We start from the raw sequence: 21,700 nt of genomic DNA, 5'->3' as shown, positions 1-21,700 counted from the left end.
TGTAACATGGAAGTCTTGCAGCCCTATTAGGTGGTCAGGCACCTATTCAATGAGACAGTCTGACAAAACCCTTGATTGTATTGAATCTGAGATCAGAAAATAGCTGGGACTAGTTAAACTACAAATTAGCTAGATGTATGCGAACACCCTAAATTTATACTCTACAGACGACATGGTTGAGGGGCCGAGTGGATCAGAGCCCCTTGCATTCCCAGTACAAAGCCAGTTTAATATCTTTTGGAAAGAGAATGATGACAGTAGTCAGTAGATTTTTGGAAAGAGAATGATGACAGTAGTCAGTAGACAAGCGTTTTACAGCTACACGTGAACAAAGACAGAATATTTTCAGAAGTTTTCTCCTCAGAGTCAAGTCAAAGATCCACATTTAACAACCATATGCCCGGAGGTCGCATGTTTCAAAACATCCTCACTGCATCTTAGTCGAGTTTCATGATGCAATGGCAAGTTATAAATTAATACTACATACAACGCAATTTCAGTGCATAAGTTATAGCGAGCATCAGGCTCAATAACAAGCAGCTGCAAAGCAATCTCGGGTCCAAGTTGACCCTCCACTCGACTCCACAAAGGCCGTGCCAATATCCACGTGGCCAATTGTTTTTGGTTTGAGTTTACCATTGGGCATTTCCTCAGTCTTCACTTGGACAGTAGTGATACGTATAGGCCCTTCATTGTATGGATAACCAGGCTGAGATATATAATCACCTAGAAAGAGTCGAAAGACAATAACATTAGAGATGTGTTTTCAGGAATTCACATCTAGGTACAAAGGGGCAAGAAATAATCACCTTTCATCACACAAAACATAATGGCACCAGAGTTTGTGTCTTCACCAATATACTCCAATCACATTTGGTAGCGCTCCCAATACTTACACCACGATAACTTCAAATCAACCCGCTCGCCCAGGTAATAAGAATCAGCCTGTTGAACTAACTCATATGCAGCAAGTCCCCCATGTGAGCAAGTGTAAATAAAACCCTTAGCAAATACACATCTGTCACTCAGAAAAGCCATTCTAGGCCAATCACTTGGTAGAAGTTCTGACTCAACAAATGGCATGACAAGGCTCCAACTGTCAAAAAATAAGTCATACAGAAAGCAGCGATTTGTCTTGGCATCAGAAACCATAAAGGTGGTGGGACTCAAGACCACATATCCAGACAGGCTAACCTCCGTATCTAGAACAGGAGGCCCAAATGTCTCATGATGCATCCATATGCCTTCGAAGAAATGATAGACGTCACGGAGAGTATCACTTATAGCAACAAGCTTGATACCAAGTCGAACTACAAGGCGGAATGCAACACCAATAGGCCATGTTGAATCAATGTGATTGATGATGCCCAGATTGAAGCGAGAAGAAATGCCCTGATTGAAGCGACAAGAATAAATTTTATCCTCTACAGATGGGACAGCATATATTGATCTACTGTCACAAAGAAAATGCCATGGTCTGTCAAGCAGATACAGTATATCACCCTCGATAGCATCCTCGAAATGGGGCATAGGTGTCTCCAGAATGCAATGTGGTGTGAGAGTCTTGTCATGGCACGCCAATCTTCCATCCAAGATATTGATCTCATACACAGTTGAACGAGAAGCAGCTTGGCAAATAATATATAATGTTCTGTTGGATCGGATAGCAGATATCTGAAGCATAACAGTACCTGACAATGGTGTTCCATTCAAGAACTCCCTGCACGAGAAGTGGCATTTAAGCATCAAAATCGCAAGATTCCTTAGAATGAAGAACTGAAACATGTATTCCTAAATGAAGTTCTTTTTTATACAGTAAGGTTGCAAACCTGCAACAAGCAAGCATACTGGAGGACTTGCCCACGTTGGAGCTGGCCGGAATTTCCATGTCATCCGGCGGCGTTGAGGATACCATAGCATTCTCTCTCAATTTTGCAGTGGGTGTTACTCTCTCATGATCGAACTCCTCGTACTCCCTAGTTGAAATGCAAAAAGAAACATTTCTTTTTGTATAAGAGTTTGTGACTAACGATGAAAAAAAAATGACTCCATACCAAATTAAAAATATTGCGGCTAAAGAATTTTCCAATACTCTACTGATCGCAGATATAACTAAGTTTGTTTAGGATATGAACACAATCTATAGTGGAACTTTTGACTCACAATTCCCACTGGAATATGATATAGGAAATAGAGATAACTATATGTTACGAAAGGATATTTAATGGGATCTACTTTCTGTTGACATCAAGTTTACCCAATTGAACTATCTAATTCTTTTACATACTAGTGGACAAAGTTAAAACTGTTTGACACTAAGAATCCTTGAACAAGTTATATTTAGAATCGGAGGAAGCACGAATTATTTTAGTTCGGTTTAAGATTGTGATGCTAATATGAAAACAAGAGGCGTGGCACTTGAATGAGCAAGAAAGGCAACTAGCAGTCCAAACAGAGTAATACACATGTCAAAGAAAAACGATTAACTACTTACTGTAGAAAGCTGAACTCGAGATAGGATTCAACAGGCTTGCTTGGCACCATGTCCAACTGGCGGCAGGTGGAATGCAAGACTTCAACACCCTTGTCACCCTTGACTCGAAATGTGGTTATAAGCACATGCTTAGTGCCGCAATGGCAAGGGAGCCTCACGCCGATCCAGACAGAGCACATGACCCGACCACCAAGATATGAGAGGAACCCATATCCTTCAGAGCTGAAAGGACAAAGAAGAGAAACTTCGGTAGGCGGCGCCATCCGACACCTATTCTGGGTATCCTTGAACAGCTTGTAGAAATAAACAACAGCGCCACTGAGGAAGTAGATGGCGTCATCTTCCTCCACGTACACACCATGTTCGCGGATTGGAACATACATACATTCTTCCCTGGTGGTGACAACTTTAGCCCAAGCTCGGGTGTTGCAATTGAAGGTGTAGAAGTGGTGAAATGGCCAGAGTGACAACAAGATGGTCTCCCCAACCACCACATGCCCTTGGAAGGCAGGGATGAAATCGTCGAGCATGTCACCGCTCAGTGGGGGGCGTTTCAACTCGAGGGTGCCGACCTTCACCCACTTGCCGGCAGCCTTGTCCATGCATAGCATCACGAGGCTGGATTGGCCATAAACTTCCGTCAGGTACGGTGCCCAGATATCGCCGGCCGCTGAGATGGGGCAGATCGGCATGAGGGGCCCTACTTCTGGCGGAAGGCCAGGCAGGCGCGACACAGTAATACCCCTGCCGTTGTCGCCGCCGACGTCCACAAGCATTTGCAGGGGGATGGGAGGGGCGATTTTGCTGACGGGATCGGAGAAGTCGATTTCCCGAGAGAAGAAACAGAGCGAGAGGGAGCGGCCGCCTGGGCTCCGCGTGGCGGTGGCAGCGCGGACGTGTGACTTTGGGATCTCGGCTTTGCAGTAGTCATCGCCCAACATCTCCAGGGAACCGCCGCAGAGGACGCGGCCGGAGCGCGCGACGCGGAACCGGTGCAGGCGTAGCGACCGGCTGCCCCCGGACGTTGCCATGATGCCAACCAGAACCGACCACGCCGGGCTGTTGTCCGCGTCGGCCGGCACGGAGACGTACTCCCGGCCGGGGAAGACCCGAGGTATTTGCGGTGAACACAGCTCCCTCCAGCGGCAACAATGGCTCAAGGGACAATCGCCCGCCGGCGGCGACATTGGTGGATTGGATTCGGCACGCTAGGGTTTGGCTCTCTCTCCCCACCCCCGCACTATTTTCCCCACTTTATCAGTACGACGAGCGTGCGGCGGGGGGCTCCTGAAGGCGGCAGCGGCGGCGGGGAGCGGACGGCGGCGCCAGAACGGGTGAGACAGGGAGGCGACGGCGGTGCTGAGGCGGGATCGATCCGTCGCGGAGGGAAGGGGTGCGGGGTGAGAGAACGGGGGAGTCTATTTGTCGCTCTATGCGACTTCACGCGATCGGGTCGCAGAAGCGTTCGCGGGAAGGCGGGCGCCGCGCGGACGGCACGCTGCGCGCGTGCAGAAGCAGACGCAGAAGGTTGGGCCCCAGCCCATCAAGCTAATTGGACGTACAATGTTAGGCCTGCCATTGGTTTCAGTTTATATTCACTTCAAAATTTCAAATTGATCTGAAGAAATTGATAACTAAAAAGTTTCCAAAAAATATTTTAGATTTATGTTCACTTCAAAATGTTTGGAATCATTGAAACATTTTAGATTTGTTTGAAAATATTTTAGAGTGTAATGAAAAAGAACTTTTCGAAATGTTTCGAATTTGCCAAAACATTTTAGATTTGTTCGGAAACATTTCAAATTTGTTTGAGAACATTTTAAAGTGTACTAAAAATTGTTTAAAAAAGTTCCAAATAATTGTTAAACACTTCGAAATGTTTTACACAAAAAGGTTCCAAATAAATGTTGTTAAACATTTCGGAATGTTCCAAATTACTGAAAATATTTCAGATTTGTTTGGAAACAATTCAAAGTGTTCGGAATCATCAGAATAGATTTGTTTGAAGACATTTTAGAGTGCTCAGAATCATTGAAACGAATGGGGAAGGTGGCCCATTAAGCTTAATGGGCTGAAATGTTAATCGAAAGCCTCTCATTTGCAGCGGTAGAAGCAAAAAAGCGAAATCGTGATCTACAAGTTCACTCCTACTTCTTCGTGTTTCTATGAAAAAATTGTAATTTTGTTTGAGAACAATTAACAGAGTTCTAAAACAAAATGCCGACAATGTTCTGAAATCAAGTCATGCACTTTTAATGTTCTTGAACATTCAAAATTTGTTTGGAAATATTTCACAGTGTTATGTGGAAATGTTTACCCAAAAAGTTCCCAAAAAAATGCTCATCAAACATTCTTAAAATTGTTTCTAAAACAAATTCCAAATTTGTTCGAGAACAATTGACAATGTTCTAGATAATTGCTGGAAATGTATGGAAATTGAAAACAAGTTTTGCATATTTAAAATGCTCCTGAACATTCAAAATTTGTTTGGAAACATTTCAGAGTGTTCCGTGGAAACAATGTTTACCCAAAATGTTCCAAATAATCGAAAATGTTCCGAAACATTGCAAAGAGTTCTGCAGAAGATGTTTAATCAAAAAGTTTTCTAAAAATAAAATTCTAAATTTGTTTGAGAACAATTCACAGTGTTTCGAATAAAAAATGCCAAAAATGTTTGAATTTTCTTTTGCACTTTTTAAAATGTTTCTGAACATTAAAAACTGTTTGGCAACATTTCAAAATGTTGCATATATAATGCTTATCCAAAAAGTTCTCAAAAAATGTTGTTGGAAAAAAAAATCCAAATTGTTTGCAGAACAAATTCCAAATTTGTCTAAGAACATTTCATGTTGTTTCTAAAGATATTGCTACGAGAAAGACAATGAAAAAAATGAAATCCAAAGAAATCACCTACGAAATATGTATAACCTAGTTCGATATGTAGTTTATATGTCTCCACGCTAAGGATTGGGGAAAAGGAACCAATAGAACTAAGAGGAGGAATGAGGAAGAATCAATGAATAATTACCTACCGATCTGAGCAGGATCATCATCAGAATGAGAGTGTGATGAGAAACTATATCCATTCATTAGGGTAGTCCCAACCCAGACTCTACCATGGAGTCTAAACTTTCTATTTATTGTGTTTGTGATGTGGTAGTATATTTATGGAGGAGAGAGGGAGAGAAATCAAGACTCCAAGTTTTATTTAGACTCCAAGTCTTCATGCAAATCAAGAATGAATGTGAGAGAGACAAGTGTGCCATATAAACTAAAGTAATACAACTTGCATTGGGAAGTATAGTTTTTTTTGTGATGGAGTCTTTGAGACTTAGACTCTATGAGTGGAATCTGCATTGGGACTGCTCTTAATCGTCTAATAATCTCATCGTCAAAGAAGCTATCACCTTGTTGCTGTCGTTGGTGTGGAGAAGCGAACCAGTGATGAACGAAAAAGAGGAACAGCGCTAACGGGGGCCATCTTTCCGGCCTCCGAAACTGAAACCAAGAAGACAAAAACAAAATGCGTAACGCGTAGCCGCTTCTGCGACGGCGCAACGCGCAGCCGCGCGCGACAAATAGACCCCGCCGAGAGAACCGTGAGAGGGGTTAGAGGTGTCAACAAGGGACTAGTAGACGAGATTAATAATAAAAAAAACTAAGGGCATTTCTAAGAGTGTCTATAAAATATAGCAAAAAAACAACTAGTTCCGGGACTTTGAAAAAAAAATTATATCGAGTCGCTACATCTCACATCTCTAAAGAGAGAGAATTTCTGCTTTCGTCCGTCCTAACACACGGGTCCCACATGTCATTTTGAAGTCGGAATCGTCGTTAAGATGGATTTCGTTTCCGTTTCGGAGTCCATAAACATTCTGCACAAAAACTGACACCCCGGCCACATATGGAGTCTGTTTGGGACGTTCTTTGTATGGTTGGAAAGAAAATTACATAGAGCTTCCAACGCCGCTGGTTTCAGGTCCATATCAGTTCAGAGTCGATGGGAATTGACGAAACAATATGGATTTCGTTTTCGTTTCGGAGTCCAGAAACAGTCTGCACTAAAACTGACGCCCCGGCAACATACGGAGTCTGTTTGGGACGTTCTTTATATGGTTGGAAAGATAATTTCATAGAGCTTCCAATGCCACCGGTCTCAGGTCTATATCAGTTCAGAGTCGACGGGAATTGATGAAATAATTGGGCGTTCAGAATCTGTCACGATGTTGCGCCACCTCTTTTGACCGGTGGGCCGTGTATCAGCAGCGTGGCACTGGAAGGAGCGACAGCGCGATGGGTGAAGGGGGAAGAGCGGCGCGGAAGGACCGAAGGCGAGAGCGGCAACGACCCGCGTGAGGCCATGGTTCTGATCTTCAGGATAAGGAAGCTGGAAAAAGGGAAAAGAAAAAGAAAGACAAGAAAAGCAATGGCATGGATGCGAAGTGGGAAAGGCACTTGCCTCCCTCCGGCAGCTCATCGACCGCCTCATCGCTATTGGGACACATCGGCTGCAAGTCTGCAACGCAGTGCTCAGCTGGATCTTGCTCAGTGGCTGCTCTATGTTGTGGGTTTCTGAGTCAGTAGAAAGATGAGAATTTCATGCTAACTAATAATGCAGTAAATAAACATAGAAGAATGTAGGTGCTATGTAATTGATAGATCAAAATGTCCCGCGGCAACGCACGGGTATTTTTTCTAGTGAAAACTAAGGTCTCATCCAACATATCCCCAAAAATTAGTTTCCAAAACTATTTAAGTATTGCTATGTCATCAATTTGTGGGTCTAAATTAAAATGAATAGTGCCACGTGAACAGTACCACAACAAAAAGAAGGATTGGGGCGCAGCCGACTGCCCCAAATCTGGTTCAGTTTGGGCCTTTTTTTTGGATTGTGAAAGGATTGGGAATACCTTTTGGGATCTATTGGAGGGGTGGTTTTTGACTTCATGCCTATAATCAAACTTTTGGGAATGTGTTTAGGCTACTCTTAGAGATCTCCAAGAGTTCTCTTATACTAAATATCATATTTGATAATGTAGGGAGGTATTCTAAAAAAATTGGTTTCTATTTGCTTGTGTCCCACAGCAATTCCTCTATCCTACTATTTAAACCTGCTGTGGGAGTAGGGATCCCTCCTTCCTCCCCAGGAGTTGGAGATATGAAGCTGTTTTTAGAATAGTCCTATAAATAGAATAGTGTTTAAGATATCTCTTGGAATGTGTTTGTTTGATAAAAATCCTACTTTTGAGATAAAAAAGGTAATTTTTTTCCAAGAAGTCTAATAAAATAAACTACTAAGTAGAGTTGGAGATGCTCTAATAGACTAATAATAGAGTTCAGATCACACAGTAAACAAGGAGTCTTAGGTATGTTCCTTCCCGTTGGCACCAGTGACTCAAAGCACTGTACCAGACCTTAGAGCATCTCTAAGAAGCTAGTTAAATGAGGCTGGATAGGTATATTTTTCGAAAACACCACAAAATCGCGTTCCAACAGACTAGCTATCTCCTTCTGCTAGCCATATGGGTGACACCGCTAGCTATATTTATTATTTAACTAGTCGTCTGCACTAGCTATCTCAGCCTTTATCTGGCTAACGTGTAGGGTCCACCTAGCAGAGCAGTTTTTTGGAGTAGAGGAGGGGGATAATTGGAGGGACTGTTGGATCTCCCGCCTTCTGGCTAGCTATTTATTTTTTTACCTAATCTTTTACATAGTCATTTAGCTAGGATTTTTAGCTAATCTTTTGAAGATGCACTTAGAGCTTCTGTATACATCTCTCTTATATGAAAAATAGATTTTTCATAAAAAATTTACTCCAACAGTATCCTAAACACGATCATACTCGAAGGATTATCTTTAACTAAGGTTTCTACTTTCTACTCCTGGGAAGGAAGTAGGAGCCCCCTACTTCTCCACACGCGCCTTGGTCCCACACCACCTACCTCACCCAGACACGACCTCACCAGTGTTGGCATATCTTATCACCAATGTCACACCCGGTTTTAAAGGCAAAACCAGATGACCATCATATGTGTGTCAGAATCAAGTTTACACACATGTGAGCTGACTTCATCAGTGATAACAAAAGATAGTGCGCAAACTCAAAGAGAAATAAGTACTTTATAATACTCACTAGTAGACATTGTGTCTTTAGCGAAGTGGAATAACGATATCTATGCAACGGAAAATCTTCAAAGGCCTCCACAAGCAGTCGACTGGTGGAACACCCGCCTAGAAATCTCCAAAGCCTTCCGGGTAAACTTCACATTCCTCTTTGACTAAACAATAAATCCCGCAAGGGGTAAGTACACTTATGGTTGGTACTCAGCAAAGTGTAGAGCAAAGCAGATAACATGCAAGGCTTTATGTGGAGCTGGCATCTACTTAGCTTTTACACACTTTAGTTGATCAAATTTTATTAGGAGCACTAATACTACAAAGTATAAGTTTATACCAACCCAATTAAGCATAACTCATGAACATGAGTAACATAAACAACATAAACATAAGCGCATATCAAATTAATTCATCTTCAAGTTCAATTATCATGCGAGGGTCCATGCCGCTCGTAATTGTGAGTACGGCTGATATTTCAGTTTTACACTCTACAGAGGTGGCATATCTTTACCCACAAGTTGCATTCCCCGTTTATGCCCGTGGCGACCAACCACTTCATACTTCCGAAGTGTGCAGCACGATTTCGCTACGAGTCCTTTCACTAGATTCTCTAGAATAATGTAGCTCGCTAAGGTTTCCTAACTAGTGCAGAGCATAAACCCTCCCTCCCTCCATACTCTTAGCTAAGACATATGATTAGGAGGGCCGAGCTATACCCTGAACTCCAAGCCCCTCTTGCCCTTTCGGTAAAGCTACAAAACTCTAGAGTCCCTAGGTACTTAATCAAAGCTACCCACTTCTTACTCTTGTGGTTGCACTGTTGTCCTGGGTGGTCACTCCATGTTTCGATTAACATATCAAAGGTGTTCTTGTTTAACAACGTGCATAAAGGAACATAAAGATAACTCAAAGTTATTATCTCGACAATTAAGTGATCCAAACCCAAGTTAAAGCAACTAAGCATGATCTATCCATCCCAAAGATAAACTTCCGAGCTTATCAAAGAAAAGGTAACAATCTAGGGATTTCCTACCATAGGACCCATCAATTTAATTAAGCATGCAAGCGTAGCAATCTACGATGATAAACTTTGCACACACATGGTTATTAAGACATAGGATGATCAAGAATACACTTGCCTTCCTCCAAAGATTGTTGATCAATCACTCCACAAGCTCGATCTTCGAATTCATCGAACATCGCACCTTCTAAACGCGTCACACAAATACATACAAGAAAACAATATAACAAAATAAGAAAAAATACACCAAAAAATAAAAATAGATGAAAGAAATAGCATAGAGCTTCGGTGCTCGTCAAGACAAACATGCGGATATAAAGTTTGTCAAAATCGGATTTGAAACGGCGAAGATATGGATAAAACAAGTTTCTAGGGGCTTGCTACCAAAGATTTCAAAGTTACAGGGTCTCAACTGCTAAATCTAAGGGCTAAAACATAACTTTATATAAAAACAGAAGGTCTAAGTTGTAACAAGGATGGTCAAGGATGGTGGGTTCTATTTTAGAAAGAACCAGGGTCTAAACTGCTAAAAACAGGACCTATTGGTAAAAGATTTCCTATAGGGTAGGACTGCGGGTTGATTTTCCAAAAGATTAGGGATCAATCTGCAAAATAGCATTATCCACTAGTTTTTCTATAGAATAATAATTATTGCACAGGGGTGACATCATAAACAAAATTGATTTTGGAAAACAAAAAATATATTAAAAGAAAAAAACCCTAAAACTGTATTTCATCTGGACTGTTGGTTTCAGATCCAACGACCGGCGGCCTTTGGGGACAAACCCCGCCGCCGGCGGCGTTCTACAGGGCATGGGTGCGGCGGCGCATGGCCGAAATGTAACTGGAGACGGCCTCCCTGCGGCGGACTGCAACGTGGGGGACTTGGCGGGGCGACTTTGCGCAGGGATCGGCGGAGACGGTGATCGACGGCGAGCCTTGGATGCTACAAACGGCGCCAGTAGGAGCTTGCGATGGCGACTCCAAAGCTGCGGAAAGCGGGGCACCGGTGCGGCGGAGAAGCGCGAAGGATGGTGCGGAGCTTCTAGGCGGCTAGACGACGAGACGCGGCGGATCAAGGAGCATGATGGCTGTGGCGGAACCGCCGAACTAAATTCGGCTCAACAACGCCAACTGATAATGACAACTCGATATGATGCATGATTAAACCGAATCAAGTCCAGTAGTCCATCGGATGCCCGAAGACACCTGATTTCACCCTAACATGATCATTTTAATTCCAAACAACACCAAGACTGTAACACACAGTAGAGAATATTACAACATGTCCATAGACAACAACCACAACGAAAGTATTCAGATTACATTAAAGTTCAGCGGAAGTCTTCATAATACACAATCTTATGATACATAACTTGTCTAACGTAACATAGTTAGCTGATAATTAGAGTCGCAGCCGCATAGTATAATTACATCTATTATACGTGAGGTATTAACAAAAAATATGATGAACTCTCCATGAAGCTGTTGGTATTTGCTAACGCACAAAAAAAATCCGTAAGCGCACGGAATACCGTTGTAGCACTTCACCCGGGAGTATTCCAGAGTATCAATTTCCTCGGGGAATGGTGTGTTATCCCTACTATAGTCTAACCAAGGACACACTGCCGGATTGATAAGAGCCCAGAGATAGAGAGGTTTTACTGGTGTGAACAGTGTCTTAAGGAAGCTAATTTAATCCTATCAGAGATACGTGGGAGCACTGGCCTGCTCACTGCTGCCAGGTTTAACCCTACTATGCACTCAGACCGGGGGGAATTAAGTGATCTCACGGGCTGTCACCACCGCTACACCCGCCCCTTACTAACGGTTCAAATGCACAACAATTGCAGGTAATCTATGCCTAGACACCACGTCTATACAGATCAATTACTATTCTAATGCTGATCAAACACTAGAACACCACTATCTCTAGCGGACGGCAATCCAGTAGCTGATAGGAACTAACTCAAAGATGAATCACACTAGCAAGACTCAGCACAATAACTAGAGTAAAGTAGTATTGAAATAACTTCAATATAACTGAACTAGAGTAAAGTACTGCTGAAATTACAAGAGAGAGGAGGGAGCTACCGACAGAACTCCGGGGCTTCGCCTCTTCTCCTTCTAACTTACTCTCTTCTCACACTAAAGACTAAGGAAATGAAAACAAATGGCTCTAAGCTTCTCCAAGCAGCTTGTGTGTGTTGAATGAGATGGAGGAGGGCTCCTTTTATAGGCTAGGAGGTGTCTTGGGAGAGTGGAAATGCTCTTGGAAGATTCCCCTCCTTCTCCTATCTTCTTGCCACGTGTCCACGGCGGTTATGGCGGTTTCGCACGAATCCCACGTGCCCAAGCAACTGCCACCGCCTCCAGGAACCGCCTCGCCGAAGTGGGCCCTGAACGGGCTTCCCCTTGGCGCCACCCATAGGGGCTCCTCCCCATAGGGGGAGAGTGGAAATGAGAGAGGTACAAGTGGAAGAGAGGGGTATGAGGTCCTATTTATAGCTCTAGGTGTCTTGGGGATGTGGAGAAGCTCCCCTCATCCTCTCCTAGCTTCATGGTGAAGATGCCTCCTCCCTTCTCTCCATGGGCATCATGTGTCATTCCTTGGCATCCAATCAACCTCCCCAGCATGCAAGGCATGTTCCCCACATGAGGGAATCCGAGGAGGGGGGGCCGGACGCTGTTTGGTGGCCGGCTAGGTTGGCCCGACTTCCAGGCCCGACCGTTTCTTCATCCGGACTTTGATTTGGGCGATCCATATATGTTTCTCGATCAGCTCGATGAGACCTTTCCATTGGTGGAGTTCACTTTGGCAACTGAGGAAATTTAGGGCCGGGCGGCCTGGTTGTGGCCGGCCGGCCCGGCTGGAGGTCGGACGGCCCGGCCGAAGGCTGGTTGGCCGGGCTGACGGCTTGTCCTGGCCATGGTCTTGTTCAGGTGTCTCCTGGCCACTCCAGACCTGTCTTCATTGGCCAGCCCTTGGCCTAGCTTGTCCAAGGCCTAACCGAAGCTAGCCGGGGCCGGCCAGGGCTGGTCGGAGGCTGGCCAGGGCCTGGCCAGGGCTGGCCAAGGCCTGGCTGATTGGCCAGGCTTGGCTAGACTTTAGACCTTGCCTCAAAGTCCTTACTTTCTCCGTTATTTTGATGAAATTTATATGATTTACACCTGGAACACAAAATTCACCAAAACTCATGGAATTGGTTAGTTTAAAGCTAAGAATGTGTAGAATCTCCTTTATACCCTATTTATTTACCGAATGTTGGCGGCCAAAATCCGTGTTAATGGCTGTCAACAGTGGCTTAGCTGATTTTGTAGGGCAGTCGCGAAGCCTTCGATCTTACCGTCGATGGCTTCAAGGATCTTGTTATTCGCCAGTAATTTCTTACTGATGCTTTCATTGATACGGGTCTGGTTGGCGATGATGTCCTTGAAGCTGGGTCCCGTTCGCTGGTTGTTTTCCCTATCAATGGATAAGTTGGGGCGGTTGTTCCACCCTTGATTATACCCACCTTGAGGGCGAAAGCCAGTGTCGACAAAGTAGAGTTCTTCGTCAGCCTTCGAGGAGGGGCAGTCCTTGCCGGAGTGCCCTGTGCTCCCACAGTGCTCCCATGTCATGCGAGCATCCAATGCATTGCTTTGCTCCGGACCATCCAGCTTGCGCAGGAGGAGGTCCATCTTTGCAGAGAGCATATCTACGCCCTCTACCTGGTGTACTCCGTGGGTCTTAGCGGGAGCTCTTTCATCCGATCACCCCTGGTTGGCGGCGATCTTCTCGATGAGCGCTTTGGCTTCCCGCACGCTCAAGGAGAAAAACGCACCACCTGCGGCGGCGTCCAGATGTTCACGGGCAGACCTTTGCAGTCCATGATAGAATCTCTGGATGAGGAACCAGTCCTCCATCCTGTGGTGGGGACAGGCCGATATTTACTCCTGGAAGTTGTCCCAGGATTCCGGGACCATCTCATCATGCACCTGCTGAATGTTAAAGATCTTGCTCCGCAGGGTATTAGTTTTACCCGGCGGAAAATATTTGGCGAGGAATGCATTGGCACATTTCTCCCAAGTATCATGAGCATCTCTAGTGTTGTAGAACCATTGTTTCGCTTTCCCCATTAGTGAAAATGGGAAAAGGCGAATGCGGATAGCATCTTGAGTGACGCCCCTAGTGGTGTAGGTATAGCATACCTCCATGAATTGCTGAAGGTGTGGTTGGCGTCCTCCGAAGCCTTCCCGCATAAAGGATCTGCTGGAACCATGTTGATAAGCCTAGGTTTCAGCTCGAAGCTCTCCATCTCGGTAGGCTGGTTGGGCCCTGTGGGTGGCCAAGCTTCTCCCAGGGGTCCTCCTGTGAGTCCTGCTCCTTGTTGACGGGCCCTGCCTGCGTCGGTTTGGCCATGGCCGGCTTGAAGCCAACCGTGGCTGGCTGGAGCCTAGCCGAGGTTGGCCTGAGCCTAGCCGGGGCTGGCTAGAGCCGGCCGGTGCCTGGCCAATGCTGGCCAGCGTCCTGCCTCTTCCGGGTCACCGAAAACCACTCCTTTTTGGTGGATTTTATACGATTTTGTACCTGCAAGGCAATTTCACCGAAACACATGGAACTGGATTAGTGAGAGTAAATTTGTACAGAATTTTTATAAATCCCCTTTATTTCCGGATATGTTGGCAGTTGAAATCATATCTAAACGACCGCCAACAATCAGCCATCTCAAACTCCTGCAGCTGCAGATCCTCGTACAGCCCCTCGACTGCTCCCGCCAAATAATCTATCAATCACACGCACGCACAATCACATCACATCATCACATGCAAGCAAAAGAGAAACAAAATAACCAATACACCATACAACAGTATTGAACTACTAGAAATAAATCCTACAATGGTGTAGTACTCTCGCATCGATGTACGCATATAAAAATAATTGAAATCGGATTTGTAAAACAAAAGATATGATAAAAACAAGGCTGGAGGGACTAAAATATAAATAAACTTAAACTGCAGGGGCTGACAGGAGGTTTTTCTGTTACTTAGAGAATAGTGTTCATGATTATTTAGAACATCAGGGGTTTCACTGCAAAATGGCCATTGGCCATGGGGAGGCTCGGCCAGACGCACGACTGGCTCGGCTGGGACTCGGCTACCAGCCGGCGGCGGCCTAGTATGGGTTGCAGGGCGGCCACGGGACTGGATTGGGTGCAGCTGGAGCTCGGCTCGGCCGGGCCGGGTGCGGCCGGGGCGGTGCTACAGTAGCAATGGACGAGAGGAAAGGGATGGGGTTGACGGGTGGGCCTCGTCAGTCGGTAGGTGCTGAGGGCATGCGGCCGCTGGGCCGGGCGTGGAGGTACGGCCCAGGCGGGCAAATAGGCCGGGCGCGCTGGGCAGAGCGGGCTGGCTGGGGAAGGGGTGCTGCCCAGGCGGGAGGCGCGCAGCTAGGCGGGCTGGGGCGCGCGGCCCAAGTGGGGAGGGGGCGGCTGGGCCATGGGAGGGGAGGGAGCAAAGATGGCCGGCGGCCTGGGCGAGGGAAGCGGAACGCAGGGAGCCCAACAACACACCCCCCACGTGGGCTGCCCATTTGAAGGGGTACAATTGTTTTTCCAATCTGGGCCTACGGCCCATGCAGTTTGCCCTCCTGTTTGTAGGTTTGTTTTCTTTTTTTTTCTTTATATTTTTTCTTCTTTCTTCTTTTATTTTTTTCTTTCTTATTTCTTTATTTTTTTTTCTTTTTTTCTTTCATTTTCCTTTATATTTTAGTGTCCTTGCGAAAAGTTTTACATGTACATATACCAGTTTTACGCGTACAAATTTTTTCACTCTGTTTGCTTAATTGATGAAAGTATTTTGCTACCGTAGAATTTTGTTCGCCTATTCATTTAAATTGTTCTGGTCCATGATATAATTTGTTCACGGTGTTTTTGTATGCATAATATTATGCTGCTATTATAATTTTGTTCACGTGTACATATATACTGTTCCAGACCACGATATATTTTGTTCTTGATTTTTTTCTCTGATCCCACTAATTTCCTTGAATATATTTTTTTCTCACTCCATGATATAATTTGTTCACGGTGTTTTTGCATGCACAATATTCTGCTGCTACTATAATTTTGTTCGCGTGTATATATATATATATATATATATATATATATATATATATATATATATATATATATATATATATATATATATTGTTCTAGACCACGATATATTTTATTCTTGATTTCTTTTTCTCTAATCTCATTCATTTTCTTGAGTATATTTTTTCACTCACATTTTTCTACTTTGGATTTAATTTATATGAACATCTTATGTAAGTAAATTTATAATCTTTAAATTATTTGTATAAATAAAAATACGATTACACCATTATATTTCTAACATTGAGCTCTTCGAAATAAAACTATAATTGACTATATTTGGGTGAAATATTTTTAGAACAAATTATTTTAAATATTGGAACAATTTTTTCTTGAACCTTGAACAATGTTCCAACTTCAGAAAAAAATTGTTCCGACTTTATAAAAGAATGTTTCACATAGAAAATTATTTAAACTTATCCAAGTGTGGTCTTGTTTTGAAGATCTCGTCTTAAAGATCACAGTGGTGCAATCAAAATTTAATTTGGAGGTCTGGTTTGGAAGTTATGGATTTTTTTCGAGCGCACGTGGAAACAGGAGACATGCACGTAGGGCAGGGGGTGTGTGTTGCCCGCTCCCTTGACGCATATCGTCAGGGAGCAGCCGCGGTTTTTTTATTTTTTATTTTCATTTTTTACAAAAATATATTTTTGATTTGGAAATTTACATGAATATACCGGCAGCCGGGCGGCAGGGGCTTATCTGTAAAAAAACTCGACAAAAAATTGCGCCAAGGTCCCTGGAGAACCGGCCGCCCGGCAGCGGGGCGGCCAGCCCTCTAGGTCGCTCGGCAGCGGGGCGGCGGGCCCTGGCCGCCCGCCTACGGGGCGACTGGCCCCCCTATATAAGCTGTTGGCTGCCCCTCACCCCCTCATTTGCCTCACTAAAAATCCAGAAAAAAAGAAAAGAGAGGGAGGGAGGGAGAGGCAAAGCGGCGAAGCCCTGCCGGATTTTCAAGCCGGCGACGGTAGGTAACTAAAATTTTCTACATTTTATAAATAGATTATATTGTAATTATTGTTTTGAAACAGTAGATTAGCAATCAGTTCAATTATTGTTAGGAGTGATTAGTGGTACATTTAGGTGCAGTTACTTATAGTGATTAGGGTTGATATAGTACATTTAGTGTTAGATTTAGTATTAGAAAATACTAGAAAATTGTTAGAGAAGTATTAGAAAATCAAAAAAATTGCAAGGTAATATTAGAAAATTGTAGAAAATGTTAGAAAATTCTAGAAAATTATATAAAATGTTAGAAAATTGTAGAGAATGTTAGAAAATTGTAGAAAATTATAGAAACTATTTTGTTGAAACAGTAGATTAGCAATCAGTTTAATTATTATTAGGACAGATTAGTGGTACATTTAGGGGTAGTTACTTATAGTGATTAGCGTTGATATAGTACATTAGCAATCTAATTAATTAATCTTAAAAATTGCAAGATAATATTAGAAAATTTATAAAATGTTAGAAAATATTAGAAATTATTATAAATCGTTAGAAAATCTTAGAAATTATTATAAATCGTTAGAAAATCTTAGAAATTATTTAGGAAATATAAGGAACTATTTGAAATATTTAGATGTGTGTGATTGTATTGTATCGTTTTGATCTTACGTGGCAGGTATGGCCGGGGTTGCTCCTGCGTTGCTTGACCCAACAATAGACTCGGGTCACCGGTCCTTCCTTGCGAAGGTTCAGCACCAAGAACTAAACATGCTGCGTCCACGTCCACCTGCAGAGTTGGTTGTTGTAGACCCACGATGGGTGCCCAGGTGATATGTCGTCTATTTTCTGTTTTTATCCGTTATACATTTCGTTATATAATGTATTAACATTTGTGTACTGTATGATGCAGGTTGAGCGAGGCATGTCTTCTCACTGTGGCTCGTCTTGCTGAGAGTGCTTTGGTGAAGCTAGACAGGTCTCTACTTTCAACTCTCGTTGACAGATGGAGACCTGAGACACACACGTTCCACCTCCCTTGTGGGGAGATGGCACCGACCCTGCAGGACGTTGCGATGCTGCTTGGTCTTTCTATCACCGGAGACGCTGTCGGGCCCCGTGTGGTACCTTCTACGTGGCTGGAGGATCTTGAGGAACGTTTTGCAGGTGTTGCCACCACGATTGATCCTGAAGATTTCAATGAGCACCCACAGTCGAAAGGCCCTTCCAAGTCATGGCTCCTACAGTTTCAGGTACAATTTCGTACAAAACGATGTGTTGATGTATTTTATGTTTTTGAAATACCTCATGTGTTTCTTATTCTCAATATACGTACTTCATTGCAGCCGGATCTGTTGGCAGCCGATGCTGATGAGTACAGCGTGACTAGATCACTCGAGGCATACCTGCTATGGTTGTTTGGGTACATTATGTTCAACAACTCACATGGCCACTGTGTGGATAGGGTGCTTCTGCCCTACGCACAGGAGATTGCCGATGTAGATGAGGATGCCATACCCTTATATAGTTGGGGTTCAGTGGTTCTTGCATGCACATATCGTGGACTCTGCAAGGCATCACGGCAGAATGATAGGAATGCTGTCCTAACGGGGTGCCCAATTCTGCTACAGCTTTGGTCTTACGAGAGGATTGCTATAGGTTGTCCCATGATTGACCAGTCACCGTACACGTCAGATATGTACGGTGACACGGAGGATGACACACCCACCATGGGGACTCTCTGGTACTCTCGACAGATATGGACCCGATAAAAATTTATATTCTATGCATACTATGGTCATACATTGTTCCCTTAATACATTTCTTATGTACACATAATTTTTATTTTTGCAGAAAACATGGGCACATGTACAGACCCGGTGGTCTTATCCTGAGTTTGTTGCCGAACTTGATCGATTGACCCCAGAAGACATTGTGTGGGAGCCATATAGTCCTTCGGCTATAGCCGCACGTGCACCGCTTGGGATATCTTCGGTGTGCACACAGGACCAGGGCCTATGGATGACTACTGCAGCTTTGGTGTACGACGTTGCAGTTGAGGCCCACTGCCCGGATAGAGTCATGAGGCAGTTCGGTCGACGCCAGTCTTTCCCTGTGTCTTCAGCGTTGGATCGTGTTTAGCACCACGATCATAGGTAACAAAAATATATGAGCACCCATGTACTAATAACATGAAACTAATTTCTATTTAACGTGCAGTTTATCAAGGGCTGGACATCCTTTCTCGGCAATGTGGGTCACTAGATTACAACCATGGGTGGCTGCGTGGGATGATGCAGGCGAGCAGTTGGCTGAGGATACCGGTCCACACACTGAGCCTTCATTTCGGGCGTACCTGCCTGGTACAAACCAAAGACTCGTTGCCGTTTGACGTATGTTGACATGCATCTACAGCCGCATGTTGCGACTTCGCAGGATCGGTATGCACGACACAGGGATGAGGCATTAGCTGGGGCGGTGAGTAAATGTTGACGGCATTTTCGATCTTTTAACATTTGTATACTAAGTTTTTTTATTGCAGTTCGAGACCTGTAGGTTGCTTGAATTAGATTGCTCACTGAATGTAATGAGGATTCATGGCGGGTCTACGATGAGCATGCCGGCACAACTCGAGGCCTGGACCACTCAATGTGATAGAGCCCGAGGCATCCTTCAGGCGTTTGGTACGCGGACGGAGTATGAGGATTCCTACGAATCGTCGCAAGCGTCGACGTCGGTTCCTTGTGGTTCCGCATGGCAGCAACCTCCCTTATACCACCGACAGTACGAAGATATGGTGTGATATTTACCGATCCGTATGTTTATATGCAGTATTTAAATACGACTCCACACAGGGTACGGGTACCCCGGTTCTCAGCCCTATGGAGGGCCAGGTACCTCGCAAGGGGCTCCATTTTAAGGAACCCAGTTTAGCTCTATGCCACATGCTGGAGGGACTTTATGTAAATATGTGGTGCATAATTTTATTTGTTTATGTTTTATGGTCGAAGGCTCATACGTTATTATTTATACTCAGGATCACAACAGTTCACCAGAGCGGGGCCGTCTTCATATCACCCTATGCCGGCACTAGGAGGATATGAAGGAGATTCTTCCTATCCACCACCACCACCACCACCTCCAACACAGAGTACGTACAATAATTTGTACGGAATTGCATTCCCCTATTGAATGTTGCTTAATTTTTTTTTCATCTGTAGGGTGATCTGAAGACAACGACGCGGCCTTCTTGGAGGACTTTACACGGTTGTTTGCTACGCCTGCCCAGGACGATGATCCCAGCTTGCATACACCTGTGGCTCTGTTACGCCGTCCTGCCAGAGACGTGAGGCCACCGGAACATCATAGCTACCCTACAGATCACGTACACGCACAACGTAAGAGATGTCGGAATGGTAGGGGTGGTTAGTTGTTGGCACTTGTTTCTCTATTGTTATTATAGACTGTTTCGACTGTTCGGATTATGGTTGTTTATGATTGTGGTAGTTTACTTGCCATTTGTTTCTATAGATATTATTGATGTGAACTTGTTATGTTTGTGGGTTCCATAATGCTCGTGAAATAAGGGAAGTTCTTGCGAATTTTTTCCGTGATTTAATGAAGGACAAGTTAGGTGCGGGAGGAGTTAGCGGCCGAGATCCCGCCGATGATGATGACGACTACCGCATACAGAGTAAACTTCGTGACACGCTCGCATAGTTCAAAATAGGGACCATAGTGTATCTAGTTGCGAGTACGAGATCACAGGTTGCCACTGCTCAGCACGACGATCATGGGTTTCCCATATATCGCATTGTTTGCCCAGACAAATGTGACAAAAGACGACAGCCCAATAGCAGCGCCCTTTCACCATTTCAAAAAGATGTGACAACACGGCAACCACACCAGCTCACCTTCAAAGCAGTCTCTCGGGCGAGGACGACGGAACTGTCATTCTACAGCGAAGGTCTGTGGCGTGTAGTGGAGAAGGCGGCATCTAGGCATGATCGACCGAGCGGCAGCGATGCAGTGCTGTGAGTCTGCATGCACTTAGATGCTCTGCATGCACAGAGATGCATCATGTAGTCAGTTCGAGAATTGAATACTCTTCACTGTGTTGTCATGTAGGCTTTTTCAGGTGCATTTACACTCAACACTCTGGGTAGCAGACCTTTGTGCGCCTATAGATACTCCGAAGTTTGTGAACTCCCAGCAGCACTCAAACACCAAAGCTCATTGTATACCCAATGTCTGGAAGTGGGTCTAGCGGGAAGAATTACTATGGTTTTGGGAAAGGAAAAGGGGGAAGAAAGGGAGACCCCATAATATGGGAGGGGCCTCTTGGACCTGATTCCTTTCCGGAACCAGTGTTTGAGTTTCCGCCACAGGACAAGAGTGAATTTGCCAATGAAACTCCTCTTCGACAATACGATAACCGTAGAGAACTGTGGCCAAAATGCAGACATGGTGAGGACTGCTTAGTGCAGATGTGCACCGACGGGATGGATGGCGGTCGGCGTTTCTTCAAATGCCCACACGCATGGGTAATACTCGGTTGTTTTATTTCTTTATCTTCATTGAGACACCTTACATGAAATTTATTTTGCAGTCTTCAAATGCTCCAGAAAACTGTGGTTTTACCAGGTGGGTCGATCCTACACCAATTGATTCAGTTCAGGAGTTCATCGAGTACCTCCAGATAAAGATTTTTGATCTGGAATGCTAGATGAACCATTACGAGGAAGTGAGCAAGTGTAATAAAGACGACGAAGATGATGATACCAATAATGCTACCGCTTCACAGGATGAACCATACACTATTCCTTACTGCAACTGCCCTTGTCACAAGAAGAAAGGGCCCTGCCCCTCCGTCACCACCGTCTGCACCACCTGCAATGGGTGGATACTGCGGAGAAGGCTCAAAGCAGTTTGCTACGTGGGGGTACGGCTACTAGGACTACCTAGTGCTAGTGACATGCTGCA

The 21,700-nt window shown here is 44.5% G+C and overlaps 1 protein-coding gene across 1 annotated transcript; it reads right to left on the bottom strand.

The window, feature by feature from the left end:
* Positions 1-325: 325 nt before the first annotated feature.
* LOC120692557 lies at positions 326-3,856 on the bottom strand. Its single transcript, XM_039975882.1, has 4 exons — positions 2,495-3,856; positions 1,830-1,976; positions 810-1,720; positions 326-726 (listed from the first exon to the last, which is right to left on the bottom strand). The coding sequence occupies exons 1-3, from the start codon at positions 3,679-3,681 to the stop codon at positions 868-870; spliced, it is 2,187 nt and encodes a 728-aa protein (XP_039831816.1). The 5' UTR covers positions 3,682-3,856; the 3' UTR covers positions 326-726; positions 810-867.
* Between the last annotated feature and the right edge of the window lie 17,844 nt (positions 3,857-21,700).

This window comes from Panicum virgatum, chromosome 9N (assembly GCF_016808335.1).
Source record: "Panicum virgatum strain AP13 chromosome 9N, P.virgatum_v5, whole genome shotgun sequence".
Taxonomy (NCBI): Eukaryota; Viridiplantae; Streptophyta; class Magnoliopsida; order Poales; family Poaceae; genus Panicum; species Panicum virgatum.
This window is presented reverse-complemented; position numbering and strand designations above follow the sequence as displayed.